The sequence below is a fragment of the Papio anubis genome, chromosome 7 (assembly GCF_008728515.1).
Source record: "Papio anubis isolate 15944 chromosome 7, Panubis1.0, whole genome shotgun sequence".
NCBI classification, from domain to species: domain Eukaryota; kingdom Metazoa; phylum Chordata; class Mammalia; order Primates; family Cercopithecidae; genus Papio; species Papio anubis.
This window is the reverse complement of record NC_044982.1, coordinates 59,252,954-59,272,740: the sequence shown is the minus strand read 5'-3', so window position 1 is coordinate 59,272,740 and position 19,787 is coordinate 59,252,954. Positions and strand designations below refer to the sequence as shown.

General features: G+C 34.1%; 1 protein-coding gene across 3 annotated transcripts in view; it reads right to left on the bottom strand.

The window, feature by feature from the left end:
* Window positions 1-19,787, bottom strand: part of MDGA2 (MAM domain containing glycosylphosphatidylinositol anchor 2) — an 840,045-nt gene that overhangs the window by 253,110 nt on the left and 567,148 nt on the right. For all 3 annotated transcript variants that reach the window (XM_009211479.4, XM_009211478.4, XM_003901752.5), the window contains one exon: window positions 1,037-1,306. In XM_009211479.4, the coding sequence (XP_009209743.3) occupies window positions 1,037-1,306 (270 nt within the window). The remainder of the gene's footprint in view (window positions 1-1,036; window positions 1,307-19,787) is intronic.

Sequence of the window (19,787 nt, the reverse complement as noted above, 5' to 3'; positions counted from 1 at the left end):
AACCACCACAATCTATATTCACATGTTTATCTCTATACACTTGATTATGTTTTGCTTCCATCATAAGTAATTTTCATTTGCATGTTCAAAAGGTCATCTTCAGCATATGGATGTCTATTTTAACTTCAGAGGCATCAGTGTCCACCCTCCACTTCCAACCCAGGACCATACCAGGTGAAGTGAGACATGAAGAAGCATATGGTCTCTTTGTACATCTGCCTCAGAACTTCTTTCCATCTTCCAAAATGGAGGGAAAACATGCCTGCGTGGTGCCAGCATACTAGCTGGTAATGGCCACATTAGAACAGCATTGCTACTTTGACTTACTGACTTACATTTTGCTTCAGTTCCTCAAATAAGCATTGCATGTTCTATCTCTGAATTTTCTGTCTTTTCTCAATTTCAATCTGTCAAAACACTACTCAACTTATAAGATCTAGTACAAATGTCATTAGATATTCCCTAATAACCTCAGCCTGAAGTGGCTATACATTTCTCTTTAATTTCTGTATCTTTTGTTTGTTCTTTTCAAACACCTTATCATATGACTATTGATAAATATTATTTTCACTATCTGACAGTGAAATCCTGAGTACAGGGTAATAATGTTTGATAGATCTCTATATAACCTCACAATTTAAAACCATGATTGTAATAGGGGCTGAATGAAAGTTTATTAAATTGATAAATTTACTGAATTCCTAAACTATGTTACAATCCATATATTTTACACAGTGAATGTTTTAAGCTGTATGCCACATTTTTTGTTTCAATTTTTTTAACAACATATAAAAAGCATTTGATGGTATCACTAAGAATGTGTTATGAAAGCTATTCAATGCAAATATAAAGCACTGTTATTAATCTTTAACCTGTTTAAGTTCCACTTATAATTACCCACCATTATGATTTATACATGATTTTCTCCGTAAAGATATATGCAATATTTGAAGAGGTAATTTTGTATCAAGCATTATTCGCTTTTTGAGAGCCTAACCTTGGAATCTATGTTGTAATATCCTCTCAGCAAACTTACCTCTCACAATGATGTTGGTGGACTTTTTTGCAGGGTTTCCCACATTATTATTGGCAATGCAGCTGTAAGTACCAGCATCATCTGAGGTGATAGCAGGTATGGTCAAAGTTCCTCCATTCAAAACAGTCTTTTCAGGCAGAGTCCCAAAGGACCTGACCCAGGTGAGAGAAGGTGCAGGCTCTCCTCCTGTTGTAACACATACTAATGTTATGGCCTCTCCAGGATTTACAACTATAGGATCATCCACCAAGAGTTTAATTGACGGTGATGCTAAAAGACATAAACAAAAGAACATGCACCTATTTAGATATGCTATAACTAGAATTCAACAGCATGCATTATATTGGTTCATTCAAGAAATTAAAATGAAATACAGTCCTCTGTTGCCAAAATCATACTGTATTATACTCTCTTACTCAAATTTAAACAAGATTTAATGGTTTCTTATTTTAATTAAGTGGTATAAACATGTAGAACTGTATTAAGAATCTTACACATAGAAAGTGGAAATAAAATTTATATTTCCTGGATTATTGTTCTGAAATTGGAATAATAAGCATGATTAAGGTTTTAAAACAAAATATCCCTTTCTTTTTTAATGCTGACAATCGTCTTCTGTTTTTATCATTCCCAGTACAGATACTGCAGATATTCAGTCCTTGTATTTTCATGGTGAAGATGGTTAATCATTTATTTTTTGGATCATTCTGAGATGAAATGATAATTTTTTGCAATCTGAATACAACCAAGTGACAGATAAAGTCATGGATCACCCAGGCTTTTACCATTCAGTGAGCCTGATTTTTGTTCTCAAAAGAAAACATAAAATCATCTAATTCTAATGCAGTGTCCATACTTCATCTCTAACCTCTTCACTTACAAAGGTCAAGGCAGTGAGCTCCTATAAACACTGCTTTAAAACTTATAAACAAACATTTGAGAGCTCAAACAGCCACTAAACCATGCTTGCCACTACTGTTTGGGTTATAATAATCCCTTACTAAAAACAAGTCTTTTGTAATCTTTTAGGTTAAAAAATACAAAGATAAACATTCATTCAATAGAAAAAGCTGTGTGCAGCCTTTTCATCAAACACTCCAAATAGAAACTGTACAAAAACTTTATTCACATATAGCACTTTTTTTTTCTGCTTCCACTGCCGTGCTAGCCTAAATAATGCATCCCTAAATAAAAACAGGGGAAATACATTATAATGACATTTCAAGTCACACATTCAGAAATATTTTGTCAATGTTAGAGCTGTATTGTATGAAATCAATCTATATTAGAAATATTTAAACTATTCAATTGTACTGTGTGATTTTTTAAAATATATTAACTTCAGCTTAGAGTTGAGTGTTTTACTCAGAATAAAAGTTAGACTACTTGTGAAGTTCAAAATTGTCTGCCTTATTTGAAAAAAAAAAAAACAAAAAAAAGCCAGAAGAGCCAAGAAAATAATTCCACATTATAGTTCTATGGGAAAGGCATGAAGTGCCTGTATGACCTTTTTAAACATCAATGTTTCATGTTGACTCTTCCAACATCACTTTAAATAATATGGGAATTTTTAAAATGTCATACTATTAGCCCTTCTGAAGAGTTAATATGAAATTATAAATATTTATGATTGAAAATCTGTTGGGAAATGCACATCATGAAAAAGTATGCAAAAGTTGCCATATTTTGGTGAAAAAAATCTCAAAGAGTTATTTAATTTTAAATTGATGGAGGACATTACTAATTAAATATTCTGAAAATAGACATTATACTTAATTATTAACGTATTGTCATGAAGAGGTAAAGAAAATCTCTATAGCCTGACTTAAAGTAAATAGCATAATCATAGAAAATTATTTGATTAAAATATAACTATAGAGATCTCAACATTTATATCATATTAACAAAAAATTATTTCTTTTACATCACATTTTAGTCTAATTAAAAGACCCAAGGCCTAAAGGTCATAAACAGCTTATATTTGGACTATGGACACACACAATGGTGACATTAAGTCAAGGAATATTTGCCCCTGAAATTGATTTGTATCGGATGAGTTGTTTTCTATTAGACATTATTTAATGAACAAAGCTTAAGATAATTTCAAAGTTTAAAAATAATGCATATATAACAAGATCACTGTTCTAACTATAATACATTTTAGAACTACCTTCACAACATTATTAAAAATGTTTTCTTCCAAATTTGACTTGAAAACACAGTATTGCTCAAGTTACTTTTATTGATGGTGGCACTTATTTTATCTGATTATACCTGAAACTAAAAATAGCCCAGGTAGAGCACAAAACAGATAACAATTTCAAGACTTTTAAAACATTTATATATATTTTAATACCAAAATTTGCTAGCTTTAAATTTCAAAAAAAGAAAAAAAAAAGTTGAAATCATTGTCATTTTGTTCTAGTATTTTACTTTTTCTTTCATAAATATCAGCTTTTTAAAACTGTAAGGCTTTGCTTAAGAACCAGAGACATTAGGATTTATCAAGCTTCAGTGTAAATCATGTCCTTGAGTAAAAACTGATATAGGAAAAACATAAACATATTTTTGTCTATTAAAATATTTTAAGGAAAATATCTCATATTGGATGAATCATTTGCTAATTTGGGGGTATACAAAGAGTAACATAAAACATTCTAGGTTAGTCATTCCCTTTTTATAGGTTTCCATAGCTACCCCTGTCAATTTTTTCTTCATATTACCTTGTATGTTAGCCAGGCTACCACTATAACTCTTCAGCCAGATGAAAAGTGTCATGATTGCATTCTGTGAAGTATTATATAATGTGATAGCTAAGTGGTAAGAGTACAAATTCCAGAGCAAGGTACCTGGTTCAAGTCTTGACTCTGCCATTTAATACCTATGTGAACTTGAGTAAGTTCTTTGTCTTCAGTTGAGGGTCTCAATTTTCCATTGTTGAAATGGGGAAAATAATTGTAACTATCTTGCAGCATTTAGATAATTTAACATGCATAATCTAAAGCCCTTTCAATAATAGCTAGTACAAAGGATGCACAAAGTGATAGATAGATAGATAGATAGATAGATAGATAGATAGATAGATAGATAGATAGATAGATAAATTGGTCCTGGAGAGGCATGGCGAAGTTGAATGACAAGAAAATAAGAGAAGAGAGAAAGAAAGCGAAAGAAAGGAAGGGAAAGAGGAGCAAAAAGTCTGTGGTTTCTATTTTCCAAAATCATAAAATCTTAATAGAATTTCAATAACTGCAACATAGAAAGTATATTTTAGAAAATACCTTTGAGAAAAAGGAATTCTTCCTATGTCCCCATAAGCACCTCTTCTCCTGGCAAACAAGGTTTTCTTGGACTGAGCAACAGACATTTCAAGAGAGGAATAACTGGCCTCTTGACCCACACCAAATCCCAAACATTTGGATATTCAAGATCATAGGAGATCAATTTGTCCCTTCCTATTTGAGCTCACTGAGTGTGGCTGCCTATGTAGACAAGGACATAGTCATCTCATGGAAAAGACTCCCATGTTCCAGGGAAACAGCTCCCAGTCCACAGTGGTGGAATGGAGGGAGCAGAGAGACCAGCTAGCACTAAAAAGTGCCAAAACAATAGGGATGAGAGAAGTCTCAGGAAATATATGCCTGTCAAAGGATTCAGATCTCATGCTCCAGGCCTTGGTACAACAGCATCTCCTAGAATTTAAATTAAGTGGGTATTCCAAATTGATAAAGTTTTCTGAGGTTATGGCAGAACAGGGAGTTGAAAGAAAAAATAATATTGAATTATGAAATAGTAGAGACAGATACATATTTTTCAAACCCAAGTTTGTATACTGGGGTTCATGCCCACTAAAAATTATAGTGATTCAGTTCCTCATGATGTATTCTGGGTGTGTGATGCAAATATTTAATTTAGGGGTTAACTAAGAATACATTATATAGAAAGAAAATACTATTTTAGCAGAAGTCATTGACTTCTTAGGTGCTTTGTTTTTGTCGCTACCTAACATAATAGGTAAACATGAAGATAAGCATCTTTTTTAAAATCTGAAAGCAGGATACAGTGTTAATCATCTTTACATTCTTACAGACTTTGACTCTCTGTAGATCTGGAGCACTTAATTATGAAAAAGGAACCCAGCTTTCCATCCAGACTCCGAGCAAATTAGAAAGCAAACAACTGTATAAACCTTCCAGTTGCCTTAAATTAGAGATATTCTAACTTAAGCTCAAGACTTTCTTTTTTTGAATGGAAATAATCTAAGTATTATAGAGTAACCTAATTCACAGAGAACATTGTGAGGAAGGAGAAACACACGTACACACACACACACACACACAAATAAATAATAATTAAAAAAAAAAAAAAAACAGAAAAAAACTACAATTTTAAAATGCTCAGGTAGGAAATATCTGCTTAGTTTGAATCCCCTTAAAAGCAGGTCCTGCCACAGCAGTTCATTTGGGCTGAGATCACAGGAAACATTGAAGAAGCAGAAAAGGGCAAACGAAGGATAGAAGAAATGCCAGTAAAGGGGCACTAATGAGCAGGTTATCACTGTGGGGAACTTGGCTCCCTGCTGCTAGGAACCCTCTGAGAGACCAAGTTGAGGGCACCTCAAAGCTCTCTATCTAAAGAACAAGGAGCCTGACTCAGGTGTTTATCCGTCAACTCCTGCTCCTCATTAATTGGGCCTTAACTTTCCCATCTCATGTTCTGGCTGAACACATTCCTGCATTCAATGAAAGTTGCCAGATCGAATAATAAATATGCAATCTGTCCAAAGAAACTGCAGTAACCTCCAGGTCAGGACAGGAGGAAAGGCAAGACACACACAGTGTCTGCTATGACTTTTTTTCCATGTAAATCCAGTGATCAACGAGTGGCTACATGGAGACAATGTGTAAAGGGTAAAGAAAGAACAAGGAAGGGGTAGGTGGTAAGTGAAAGCACCCTTATCAATCAAGATATAGTTGAAAAATGAAATAATGAGAGCACAGTATGAATTTAAGAGAGATGAGGTAAAAATACACGATTAACTTTTTGCTTCTGTTCCATGACTCTACATTATTTAAATCATAGAACATATACAGATGCTAAACAAATTAAATCCAGCTTGTATGTAGAGAAACATGCTTAAACTGTGCTTACAGATTCAAGGAACAGAAAAATATTTCTCTTGGAGGAACTAGTCATTTCACTGCGATGAAGATATCACTGTATTTTCATATATTTCATTGAAATTCATTTTCAACATGTATTTCATTGAATAGAAGTAGCAATGAATATTTCACAAAATAAAGATGAGATAATATATTAGAAGTTGATATGAAAACTCAAAATAATCTACCCATTTATGTGGAGTTATTATTCAAATACTATCATTCACATATTGAATGATTCTCATTAAGCCCAAGATTGGTATCATGCTGGGAAATTCTATTTAAAATGATGCTCTAGGAAATAACAATATTTGAAATTGTATTCATAAACAGTTTTTAATGTAGGAGTAAACTTTTACTACAAATATTGAAGCCAACATGCATTTCTCATTACTTTAATATTCACAGGACAGACATTTACGGAAATGATTGCGAAGGCAGAGTAATTGTTTCTTTTTTGACAATTGTATAACTTTTAGGAAGAGATGTGATTCATATGACTATGGGTCCTAAATGAGAGATCCCCTAGATGGGTTTTGTTTGCCTGGCACAGTATCTATTGTTGTTGTTATCATGAGTGAATGAATGCCTTTAGGCATTGCTTGTTCTCCCTAGTACAAACGTTCCCTATCCATTCATTCAGAAGTATTTCTACAGCATCTACTATGTGTCCGGCCCTGTGATAATAAGCTGTGAGGTATCAGCGAACAAAAGAGTCAAAGAATCCCTGCAGTCAGAAGCTTACAACTTAACAAGAAGAGAAAGAGCACACTCCACATGACTCTCCTTGTCTTAACTGACTTTGTATGTTTACTTCACCTGCCTGTTCTCTAAAGTCATATGCATTTATCATGCTTGACTGGGATGTTTATGTCATCAGAGCACAGTGAGCAAAGAAAACTGCCAAAAGGTACATGCTTCAGTAAACTAAGACTTTACGAAATACAGTAAGTGACACTTACGCTGGAATCTAATCACTGAACAATACAAGTAGAAAATATAGAGAAATAGAACTTGTGTTCTAAGGTGAGCAAAAGTCAATGAAGCAAAAAAGATGATCCCCGTGTATAAGCTATACCAATAGTTGGGGTACTAATACCTAGCAGCTTGAAAGGTCTTTATAAACATTGTCAAGTTATGGTGAAGAAAAAAATTAGCACTGCATATATCTCCTTCCCTTGATCAACAGTCCTTTACTGTTCTTTCCAACAGGTGAGCCCCCGGCAAACTTGGTCTCATTCAAGTTGACAGGAAGCTGAGAATTCATTTGCTGCAGAATCCCAGAGGGTAATCTCTCATAGAGAGAAAAATCCAAGCTAAGCATTTCCAACTGAAGTATTTGTTGTCCATAAAATGTTCTTATTATTAATGGAAAACACCAGAATTTTAAGGACAGTACTAGATTGTAAAGACACTTTCATCACAAGATCAGCAAAGAATGAACTTTCTATTTCTTCTGCCTGGAATTCTCTTCCAGTGCTTGTCCACTCATTAAACCAGTCATCAGGAAATTTATCATGTTCAAATAACAACAACAATTCTTCCCTAAAATTTCCAGCTTTTGTCCAGACCAACTGAGTTGCTTCTTTCTTTGTGTGAGAATAGTTGTTTATGATACCCCCTCATTAGAACATTTGCCCCTATGCTTTCACTGTGAGATATTTAGAAATAGGACACCAGAGTAAAAAGGGTAGTGTTTTTCATCTTTGTACCACCAGCACCCAGAAGAATATCTGACAAAGAATAGGTGCTCAATAAAGTTTTACTGAATAAAAGAAAGTTGAATTTAAAAATTAGTAAACTGAAACTCCACCTAAGCTCTGAATATTCATCAAACTTAATTTAAAATGATGAAAAGGTCAGGCATGATGACTCACGCTTGTAATCCCACACTTTGGGAGGCCGAGGTGGGAGTAACACTTGAGGTCAGGAGTTCAAGACCATCCTGGCCAACATGGCAAAAATATGCCTCTACTAAAAATACGAAGATTAGCCAGGTATGGTGGCACAGACCTGTAGTCCCAGCTACTTGGGAGCCAGAGGCACAAGAATTGTTAGGACCCGGGAGATGGAGGCTGCAATGAACTGAGATTGGGCCACTGCACTCAAGCCTAGGGACACAGTGAGACTTTGTTTCAAAAACTAAATAAAATAAAATAATCAAAAAAACCTACCAACTGTGAAATAATGTGACAGATGATAAGAATTTCATGAGCCATTTATTGACAAATTCTAGTTATGACAACTTGCAAATTCTTTCATTGTTCTACCCATTTAAACTTACCTATGTTTTATATTATTAACAAGGAGATGACAAAGCATTTATCTATCAAAATGTAATGCACCACTCACAAAAAAGTAAATACAGCATATTGTTTGCACTCCTTTGTACTTATTTGTTCAGTTATACCATCGAACATTATTTTTAATAAACCATGTAACTCAGCCAAATGCTGACTCTGAAACCAAAATAAAGGCTACATGGCCTTTTTCACAAGAGGGCTAGTATGTACATACTTTAATAGGGATTTAGCAAATTAGTCAAGATTTAAAGTTCTTTTCTGAGTATGAAATAGCAACAGCAGAAGAGATAAAGACATCACCTCTAAGACCATCTGGTGTTGATCTCATAGCTATAGTTTTTACTTTTTCATTTTGTACCATATGGAAAGGTACTCTCCTATTGGGAAAAAGATTTTGTCTGAAAAAGATTAGTTTTCTTTCTCATAATCCATTCTGGGGACACTATCGCAGTGTAATATTTTGAGCACCTTTATGACTCTGTAATTTTATTTTATAGAAATTTCGACTAACATTTATTTATAGCCAATCTTAAAGAATAATGGCCTCTGTTTGCTCTTCTAAAAAATAAGACAATTCTGTTAAATAATTTCTAAAGGATTGCTTAGAGTAAGTTTTTATCATGATTAGGAAAACACCTGGGCATATAGCCTCTATATCTATGATATATCTATGTTTGGCTACTCAAATGTCTACATTGGTTCCATAATATGGCAAAGATTAAAAATCACATCAGGAGCTTAATTAGGTAGGCCAACGATTACTACCAAATAAACTCATTGTAAATTTAGAGATGTACATATGTTCTATTTTAAGAAAAAATGTTATTTCAACATATATTTATTAAGTACCAATTGCATACCAGGCATTGAGGATGTTAGAAAAAAAACAGGCCAAAATCCTGCCCTTGTGCAGTCTGTAATTAGATGGAAACAATTACAGCCCTTAAAATGTCCTAGACATTCTCCAAAAGCTTTGCATATATTAACTCACTTAATTATAGGAGATAGGTACTATTATTACTTTATTTTACTTTTTACCAAACTTGAGAAACCATTTAGAAACACTTTTGATAACCCCTAAGTCACACAGCTAGTGAAAGGTGAAGCCAGGATTCTATTCTAGGGAGGCTGGCTTAAGATGAATGTAAAGGGCTGTAAACTCTAATGCAAAATAAACAAAGTTCATAATTTCCAAGTTGGATTGAATATTTGACGATATTTTGGCCAGGAGAAGAATTAGTGCTGCCTCTCTAACAGAAAGAAGGAATAACATTGATGACCTCTAGTATATTATGAAAAAATTGGATAGAGTAAAAACAAACTTGATTTGCTAGTCAGAATTCCAGAAATATTCACCATCCAAAATAGAAGTTGAAAAGGATTTGTGAACCACATAAGTCATAATTACAAAGCCTAAATTCTGAAATGTCTGTGGAAGAGGTTCTTAAGCCATTGCTCTGGATGTGTTCATGTCTCACACGTAAAAAACTTTTTAATTGGCTCAGTGCTTTAAATTCTCAGAATCTAAGAGGTAACGAGGAGAAATTTAAAATGGAAAGACTTCTTGAGGCAGGAAAATGGAGAGCAACAGTTGCAGTTGGTAATCCACCAGCAAGAAAAGGGTAAAAGAAACAACTATCTAATATAGAATAGTAAATGGGGTCACAAAGAACAATATTAACCTAGCTTCCATATGTTTCAACCATCATCCCAAAATGCCACATTAAAAAAGATAAGAGGTAATACACTTGAGCAGCTAGATGTTGATAATAATATGAAGATTTTGAGATACAAAAATTTCATAGTTTTCCATAGAAGAGCCTGACAAGGATGTAGATTGTCTGACTGCAGAGCTCATGCTCTTACTCTCTGCTCAGGCTAACTCTGTATCATGGATGTATAATATGAACAATGAATGGGCTAAGTTGAAAGAACAGAGATGAGGAACCTGGAATGCAGAACAATGGCAAAGTTTATTCAACACTAAGAAAAGGGGGGAAGGAAAGAAAAAGACAGAAATGGGGAGAGAAGAGAAAGAGTGAGCAGAAAAAGAGAGACCGAATGAGAAAATTTTTTGCTTATGCTTTTAAAAAAATATTTTAATTTATTTTAAGCTCTTGGATACATGTGCAGGACATGCAGTTTTGTTACATAGGTAAACGTGTGCCATGGTGGTTTTCTGCAGCTATAAACCCATCACCCAGGTATTAAGCCTGGCATTCATTAGCTATTTATCATGATGCTCTCCCTCCCCTATGCTTCAAGACAGGCTCTAGTGTGTGTTTTTCTCCTCCCTGTGTCCATGGGTCCTTATTGTTCAGCTCTCACTTATAAGCAAGAGCATGCCGTGTTTGATTTTCTGTTCCTCATTAGTTTGCTAAAGATAGTGGCTTTAAACTCCATCCATGTACCTGCAAAGAACATCTTGTTCCTTTTTATTGCTGCATAGTATTCCGTGGTATATATGTACCACATTTGCTTTATCCTGTCTATCACTGATGGGCATTTGGGTTGATTCCATGTCTTTGCTATTGTAAACAGTGCTGCAATGAACATATGCATGCATATATCTTTATAAAAGAATGATTTATATTAGTTTGGGTATATACCCAGTAATGGGATTGTTGGGTCAAGTGATATCTCTGTTTCTACGCCTTTGAGGAATGCCAACACTGTCTTGCCACAATGGTTGAACTAATTTACATTCCCACCAACAGTGTAAAAACGTTCCTATTTCTCCACAGCCTCACCAGCATCAGTTGTTTCTTGACTTTTTAATAATCATCATTCTGACTGGCATGAGGTGGTATCTCATTGGGGTTTTGATTTGCATTTCTCTAGTAATCAGTGATGTTGAGTTTTTTTCATATGTTTGTTGGCTGCATAAGTATCTTTTGAGAAGTGTCTGTTCATGTCCTTTGCTAACTTTTTAACGGGGATATTTTTCTCTTGTAAATTTGCTTAAATTCCTTGTAGATTCTGGATATCCACTGACCCCACAGAAATATAAAAAAAATCAGAGAATACTATAAACACCTCCATTAAAATAAACTAGAAAATCTAGAAGAAATTAATAAATTCCTAGACACATACACCCTTCCAAGTTGAATCCCTGAATAGACCAATAACAAGTTCTGAAATTGAGGCAGTAATAGCCTACCAACAACAACAATAAAAAAAGCCAACGACCAGACGGATTTACTGAAACTATTCCAAACAATTGAAAAGGAGGGATTCCTCCCTAACTCAGTTTATGAGGCCAGCAAGATCCTAGTACCAAAACCTGGCAGAGATACAACAAAAAAAGGGAAATTGCAGGCCAATATCTCTGATGAACATCCATGCGAATATCCTCCATAAAATACTGGCAAACTGAATTCAGCAGTACATCCAAAAACTTTTCCACCACGATCAAGTCGGCTTCAACTTGCAAGGTTGGTTCAACATACATAAATCAATTAATGTAATTCATCACATAAACAGAACTACAGACAAAAACCACTTGATTATCTCAATAGACACTGAAAAGGCCTTTGATAAAATTCAACATCCCTTCATGTTAAAAACTCTCAATAAACTACGTATTGATGGAACATACCTCAAAATAATAAAAGCCATTTATGAAAAACTCACAGCCAATATCATACCGAATGGGCAAAAGCTGGAAGCATTCCCCTTGAAAATCAGCACAAGACAAGAATGCCATCTCTCACCAATCCTAATCAAAATAGTACTGGAACTTCTGGCCAGGGCAATCAGGCAAGAGAAAGAAATAAAGGGTATTCAAATAGAAAGAGAGGAAGTCAAATCGTATCTCTTTGGAGATGACATGATCCTATATCTAGAAAACCCCATCGTCTCACCCCTAAAGCTTCTTAAGCTGATAAGCAGCTTCAGCAAAGTCTCAGGATACAAAATCAATGTGCAAAAATCACAAGCATTCCTATACAGACACAGTAGACAAGCGGAGAGCCAAATCATGAGTGAACTCCCCTTCACAATTGCTACAAAGATAATAAAATACCAAAGAATAAAATAGCAAAGGAATACAGCTAACAAGGGAAGTTAACAACCTCTTTGAGGAGAACTACAAACCACTATTCAAGGAAATCAGAGAGGACACTAACAAATGGAAGAACATTCCATGTTCATGGATATGAAGAATCAGTATTGTGAAAATGGTCATCCTGCCCAATATAATTTATATACTCAATGCTATTCTCATTAAACTACCATTGATATTCTTCACAGAATTAGTTAAAAAACTACTAAATTCATATGGAACCCAAAAAGAGCCCATATAGCCAAGACAATCCTAAGGAAAAAAGAACAAAGCTGGAGGCATCACACTACCAACTTCAAACTATACTACAAGGTTACAGTAATCAAAACAGCAGGGTACTGGTACAAAACAGACACACAGACCAATGGAACAGAATAGAGTTCTCAGAAATAAAACTGCACATCTACAACCATCTGATCTTTGACAAACCTGACAAAAACAAGCAATGGGGAAAGGATTCCCTACTTAATATATAGTGCTAGGAGAATGGGCTAGCCATATGCAGAAAATTGAAACTAGACCCCTTCCTTACACCTTATACAAAAATTAACTCAAGATGGACTAAAGACTTATATGTAAAACCCCAAACTATAAAAACTCTAAAAGAAAATCTAGACAATACCATTCAGAACATAGGCATGGGCAAAGATTTCATGACAAAAACATCAAAAGTAATTGCAACAAAAGTGAAAATTGACAAATGGGACCTAATTAATCTAAAAGCTTCTGCACAGCAAAAAAAGAAAAGAAAAAGAAAAAAGAAATACCTATCATCTGAGACAGCCTACAAAATGGAAGAAAATTTTTGCTTATGCTTTTAGGGTGTGCTATAAAATATAAGAAGTGGACAAAAGGACAAAAGTGATCAACATTTTGCTGAATACACTCTAGACTAAAGGGCAGATAAAATAAATAAAAACTATTCAAATTACATATAAATTCATACTTAACACATTCGAGCATTACAATTGTCAATTACTTTTAATTTTAGAAGTAATTTTATAAAATATAATAAGAATATCATACCTTGATTTCTTGAGTTGGGTCACAACTCAGACAAGTACAGTGTCACGTATCCCTTAAATCTCACCAAATACTCATTACTAGTTCATGTCTGGGATTGCTGCTCTACCTTCTAATGGATATGTGTGCATTGAAGATGTCCAGATGAGGAGTCTAATTCTAGAAGGCAGAGATGCCTCAATAAATTGAGGCCTTCCCTAAGAAACCCAAGAAATAGATAGATTTTGTCTTATATGTTTGTGTGAGATATTTGCTTTTCAGGCACAGATATATCAAGTTTTTTATTTTTATGTTTATATTGATATGCCTTCCACATGACTAATTAAATTTAAAAAAGCGGGGGGAAGAGAAAGAAAAAGATTCAGAGCGTCATTTGTTAAAGGTATCATTCAACATAAGAAAATCAATTAATATGATACACTACATTAATAGAATAAAGGATAAAAAACACATGATTATCTTAAGAGATGTAGAAAAAGCATTTGTAACAGTTCAGCACCCTTTCATTATAACATTCTCAACAAATTAAGAATGGTAGGAAATTACCTTAAATTAATACAATCCTATATGTAATTCCCACAGATAATATCATATTCAGTGTGAAAATCAAAAAGGTTTTCCTATAAGGTCTTAGGATGCCTGCTTTCACCACTTCTTTTCAACACAGTACTGTTTGTACCAGTCAGTGTAATTCAGCAAGAAAAAAGAATAGGAGGCATTAAAACTGGAAAGGAAGGAGTGAAACTGTCCCGGTTGGCAGAACATATGATCTTATTTATAGCAAGCCCTAAAAACCCTATGAAAAAATACGTCAGGAAAATTGCAGGATACAAAATAAATGTACAAAAACCAGTTCTGTTTGTACTATTAGCAACAAACTGTCTAAAAAGAAAATTTGAAAAACAGTCACATTTACAATAACACCAAAAAAATAAAATACATGGGAATAAGCTTAACTATGGAAGCAAAAGGTTTGTATACTAAAAACTACAAAACATTGGTGAAGGAGGTGAACCAAGACCCAAACAAATGAAAAGACATACCATTTTATGGATTGGAAGACTTAATATTGTTAAAATGTCCACACTGCCCAAAGTGATCTACAGATTCAATGCAATCTCATTTATTATTCCAATGGTATTTTTTACAGAAATAGAAAAAAAAATTCTAAAATTCATATGGAACCACAGAAACCACAAATAGCCAAATCAATCTTGAGAAAGGAGAACAAAGCAGGAGGTAGCACACTAGTTGATTTCAAATTGTATTACAAAGCTATAGTAATCAAAACAGTAGAGCACTGGCATAAAGACAGACAAATAGACAAATGGAGCAGAATAGGGAGCCCAGAAACCAATCCACAAATATACGTTTGACAAGTGGGTCAAGAAAACACAACAGGGAAAAGACAGTCTCCTAGACAAAGTCAAGAGGTTTTGGAAATACTGGATTTTCATATGCAAAAAAAAAAAAAAAAAAAAAAAAAAAAAAAATTAAATTAGATCCCTAATTTACACCATACACCAAAAGCAACTTAAAATGGACTACAGATTTAAATATAAGACCTGAAATTACAAAACTATTATAACAAAACACAGGGGAAAAGATTCATTCCATTGATCTTGGGAATTATTTCATAGATATAACACAATAAGTATAGACAATAACAACAAAAATAAACAAGTGGGACCACATAAAAAAAAAAAAAAAAAAAAAAAACTTCTGCATAAAAAAAAAAAAAAAGAGAGTGAAAAGACAGTCTATTAAGTGGGAGAAAAAAAAACTGCAAACCATATATCCAATTGAGATTAATCTTAAAATATTTAAAGAAATCCCAAAACTCAATAGCAAAAAAGAAACAAACAAAAAACAAATAACCTGATTCAAAAATGGGATAAAGATTGGAACAGACATCCTCCAATGAAGACACACAAATGGATAAATATATGAACAAATGCTCAGTGTTACAAATCATTAAGGAAATGCAAATCAAAATCATAATAAGATACCAACCCACACCTGTCAGGATAACTACTACTTTTAAAGAGAGACAGTAAGTGTCAGCAAGGATGTGAAGAAATTGGAAGTGTTGTGCAATGCAAAATGGTCCAGCTGCAATGGCAAACAATATAGAGGTTCCTCAAAATATTAAAACTGTGTCTACCATATGACCCAGTAATCCTACTTCCAGGACTGCTTATTTTTCCAAAATAAATGAAATCAGGATCTCAAAGATACATTAGGATTCCTATATTCACTGCAGCTCTGTTCACTATAGTCAAGAGGTGCACACAACCTAAATGTGCATCAACTGATGAATGAATATAGAAAATGTGGCATGTACATATAATGGAATATTATTCGGTGTTAAAAAATAAGCAAAGTCTGTAGCATGTGACAAAATAGATGAGCCTTCAGAACATTATTCTAAGTGAAAGGAGCCAGAAAGACAAATACTGCATGATTGCATTTATATAAGGTACCTAAAGTGGTCAAATTCATAGACTCATAGAATCAAAGGATGGAAATGTGGCTATCAGGGGTTGGGTGAGGAGGGAAATGGGGAGTTACTAATCAACAGGTATAAAGTTTAAGTCAAGCAAGAAGCATAAGCTCTAGAGATCTGTGGTACAACATTGTAATTATAGTCAACAATAATGTGCTGTGCACTTAAAACTTTAGAAGCATGTATTTCATGTTGAGTTCTTACTGCAATAAAATAAATTTTAAAAACCATATTTTAAAAAATAAATGTGCCAAGGAGATGGATTTAGTTCCAAGTTTTGCATGCAGTTAGAAGTCAATTTAATGAACTGACTTACAAAGCCATAAAAAAGTGTTTTACCTTAATAAAATGACAATTTTAAACTACAGAACTTGTAGTAGGTGTCACTACTTATTGACTTACCATAAATACTTAATGCTGCTTAGTACTGTTATTACAGATCTAATTTCAACAAGAGCCAATTCAAGCCTAACTATTCAACTAGCTACATTTCTTATCAAGGATTTCAGACAGTCAGAGCAGATTGTTGCCATGTTCTAGGACAATGCTGCTACGTGATAAAGGAGGTATTTATTTTTTGAATAAGATAATACTGTAATGAAATACATATAGAAGAACTAAATAGGTTACTACACAAAATGGAATATTGTTTTTTATTTTTGGAATATTGTTTAAGGAAATATTAAAAAGCAATAAAATCTTTTTAATACTATTTTTAAATGAAAGATAAAACATTGGCTCACCTCTGAATTCACTTCCTCTCTGTCAATATTTTACTTCTTGAAGCTACTGAAAATACAGCTTTCAAATTCTAGTTCTGGTATTTTCAATATAGATTTTGGTACCATCACATTTCTCTTTTTTATATGATTTATGAGCTACTAAAATATCCTTGTAGAGCAAAAACAAAAATACCATTTGTTTTCAATATAGAATTATTTTAATTTACGGTTTTCAAGTTCTTAATGTCTGTTTGTGTTGATTTGCCTATTTAACTCTCCAATGACTTGAAAGTTAGACCCATATTATATATGCTTTTTTTTGAAAAAACAAACAAACAAACAAAAGAGGTATCTCACTCTGTTGTTCAGTCTGGAGTGCAGTGGCGTGATCAGAACTCACTGCAGCCTCGACCTGGCAGGCTTAAGTGATTCTCTTGCCTCAGCCTCCCAAGTAGCTGGGATAACAGGCACGCACCACCATACCTGGATAATTTTTAAAAATATTTTTCACAGAAATGAGTATCACTATATTGCCAGACTGGTCTCAAACTCCTGGCCTTAAGCAATCCTCCCGCTTCTGCCTCCCAAAGCAGAGATTGGGATTACAGGTGTGAGCCACCATGTCCAGCCTACATATTATCTTTTGTTTGTTTGTTTGTTTTTTGAGACGGAGTCTTGCTCTGTTGCCCAGGCTGGAGTGCAGTGGTACAATTTCGGCTCACTGAAAGCTCCGCCTCCCGGATTCACGCCATTCTCCTGCCTCAGCCTCTCCAGCAGCTGGGCCTACAGGCACCCACCACCACTCCTGGCTAGTTTTTTGTATTTTTAGTAGAGACGGGGTTTCACCGTGTTAGCCAGGATGGTCTTGATCGCCTGGTCTCATGATCTGCCCACCTGGGCCTCCCAAAGTGCTAGGATTACAGACGTGAGTCACTGGGTCCAGCCCTACATATTCTTTAACTGTGGATCTGTATGCATACAATAATGCTTTCTTAAATGTGTGTTAATATCTAACATTTTGCTTAAACACACAATGTTTAGTGTGCAGACCATGCATATTCACTGAATATTTGAGTTCCTTAAAATGTAGTATCTTTGTACAGTTCACAGTATCATAATTTTATATGGCTATCACATCAGATTGCTTTTTACTGATGATTCCAGAATGAACAAACAAAGCCACAAACATTACAGCTTTCTTCACATTGAACTAATTTAAATTTGAAAGACAATATGCAGTAAGGCAGGACTTTATTAAGTATTCCTGATCAAGGGAATTAGAAAGGTGTATTAAGAATATAAGGAATTTAGTCTCTGTTCCTCCTTTTTTCTGCTTCAAGACAATTGTCTTTGTAGATTAAATTCCAGATAAATAAATAACCCATATTACCTGCTTGCTTTTCCAATAGTTTTGTTTATGTCTTTTCTGTGGTACCTAATATTTTCTCTTTTCACTTTGGACATAGGTATTTTAATTTGCACTTAATATGTGACAATCATTTTGAAGGACTCTCATCTACTGTTACCTGTTAAATCAAGCTATATAAAATTACCTCTATTTGGTCATTTCAGAACTATAAACATTTGCCAGCAAAACAGTGAAAATGGGTTTTGATGAATTTTCTAAAAAGATACAACACTACCCAGTGATGCTTCATCGGGAACTACAAATCCTACCTTTTCCTCGGTTGAGTACAATGTCATAATGCCAAATCAAAGTAAAAAACTTTAAGAGTAGCTTCTTAAAGTAAAAACGTAAAGAGGAGCTTCAATTGTCACACCTATTTGTGCCCAAAATCTAATACCTTGTTTCTTGATAATTTCCATGCTTATGAAACCAAGGCAATAGGTACCCAGAACATGAGGGCAAGGTTCCAATAAAAAAAATTCCTATGACACACGGTGCCTATCAAAAATCAATACTGCTGACTAACTGCAGATTTATTGGATAGAATATGATTGAAAATGCAGTCCATAAATGATTAAACAGTAGAATAGAGCAACTAAAGCAGAATGACTAAGGAGGTAGAAGAAAGAAATACCTTTGAAAAATATAAACAAAAGCATATTACTAAACAACTGGACATACCTATGTTCTTCAGCAACAGAACAGTAGCAAGAAGAGTATGTTGTTATCAAGAAAAAAATAAATATAAAGGTGGCTCTTAGAAGAGACTTTGCAGAAGATGGAAATTGAGGGAACCCCTGAAACTACTGTGATGCTTTGGAAATAGATGCCACAACTATAGACCAAAAGTACACGCTGCATCCAGATGTACAGTCAAAGGTTGACGCTAATATATCTCTGATACTCTGCCTGTTCACTATTGCCCAGCGTACCAATCTTCTTTCCTATTAGTCCCTATAACAATGGACTGGATACACTATCCCGGCAATATGGACTACCACATAGAGTCATTTTTTTCTGATCTAATTAAAAGCTCCATGTAAACCAACGTGGACGTTTTAAATCATGCCTAGTTGTGGTACACATGCCTCTGTAATATTAACAGTGGCCCCAAGGCTACGTTTAGCTATACCGCATTATTAAATCCTATGACTGTAGTTAACGTCAGAAAATGTTTTGAAAGCACAAATATTTTAGCATGAAGATTTAACAAAAACGTGTTTCATCATATCAGAATATCAGAGGGGAAAAACCCACTCATTTATGACTGAGCCAAAGGAAAGCTGTTTGCATTTTGCCTTGTCTCTAACTTGGAAATGTATCCTATAAGTGTTCTTTGGAGAGATAAAAACCAGTTTCTATTTTCCTACTAAAACATTTTTTACAATTGTATTTACCTGGCACTGATTAGTACACTTGGTCTTCAGACACAACAAGAACATGTTTAGGTTTCTTCATTAAGTAAACATAGAATATTCCAAAAAGGCTTTAGAAAATTCAGCAGAACTAATGTAATAAACATACTCTAACATGCGTAATAATAATATAATTTACTTTTAATGGA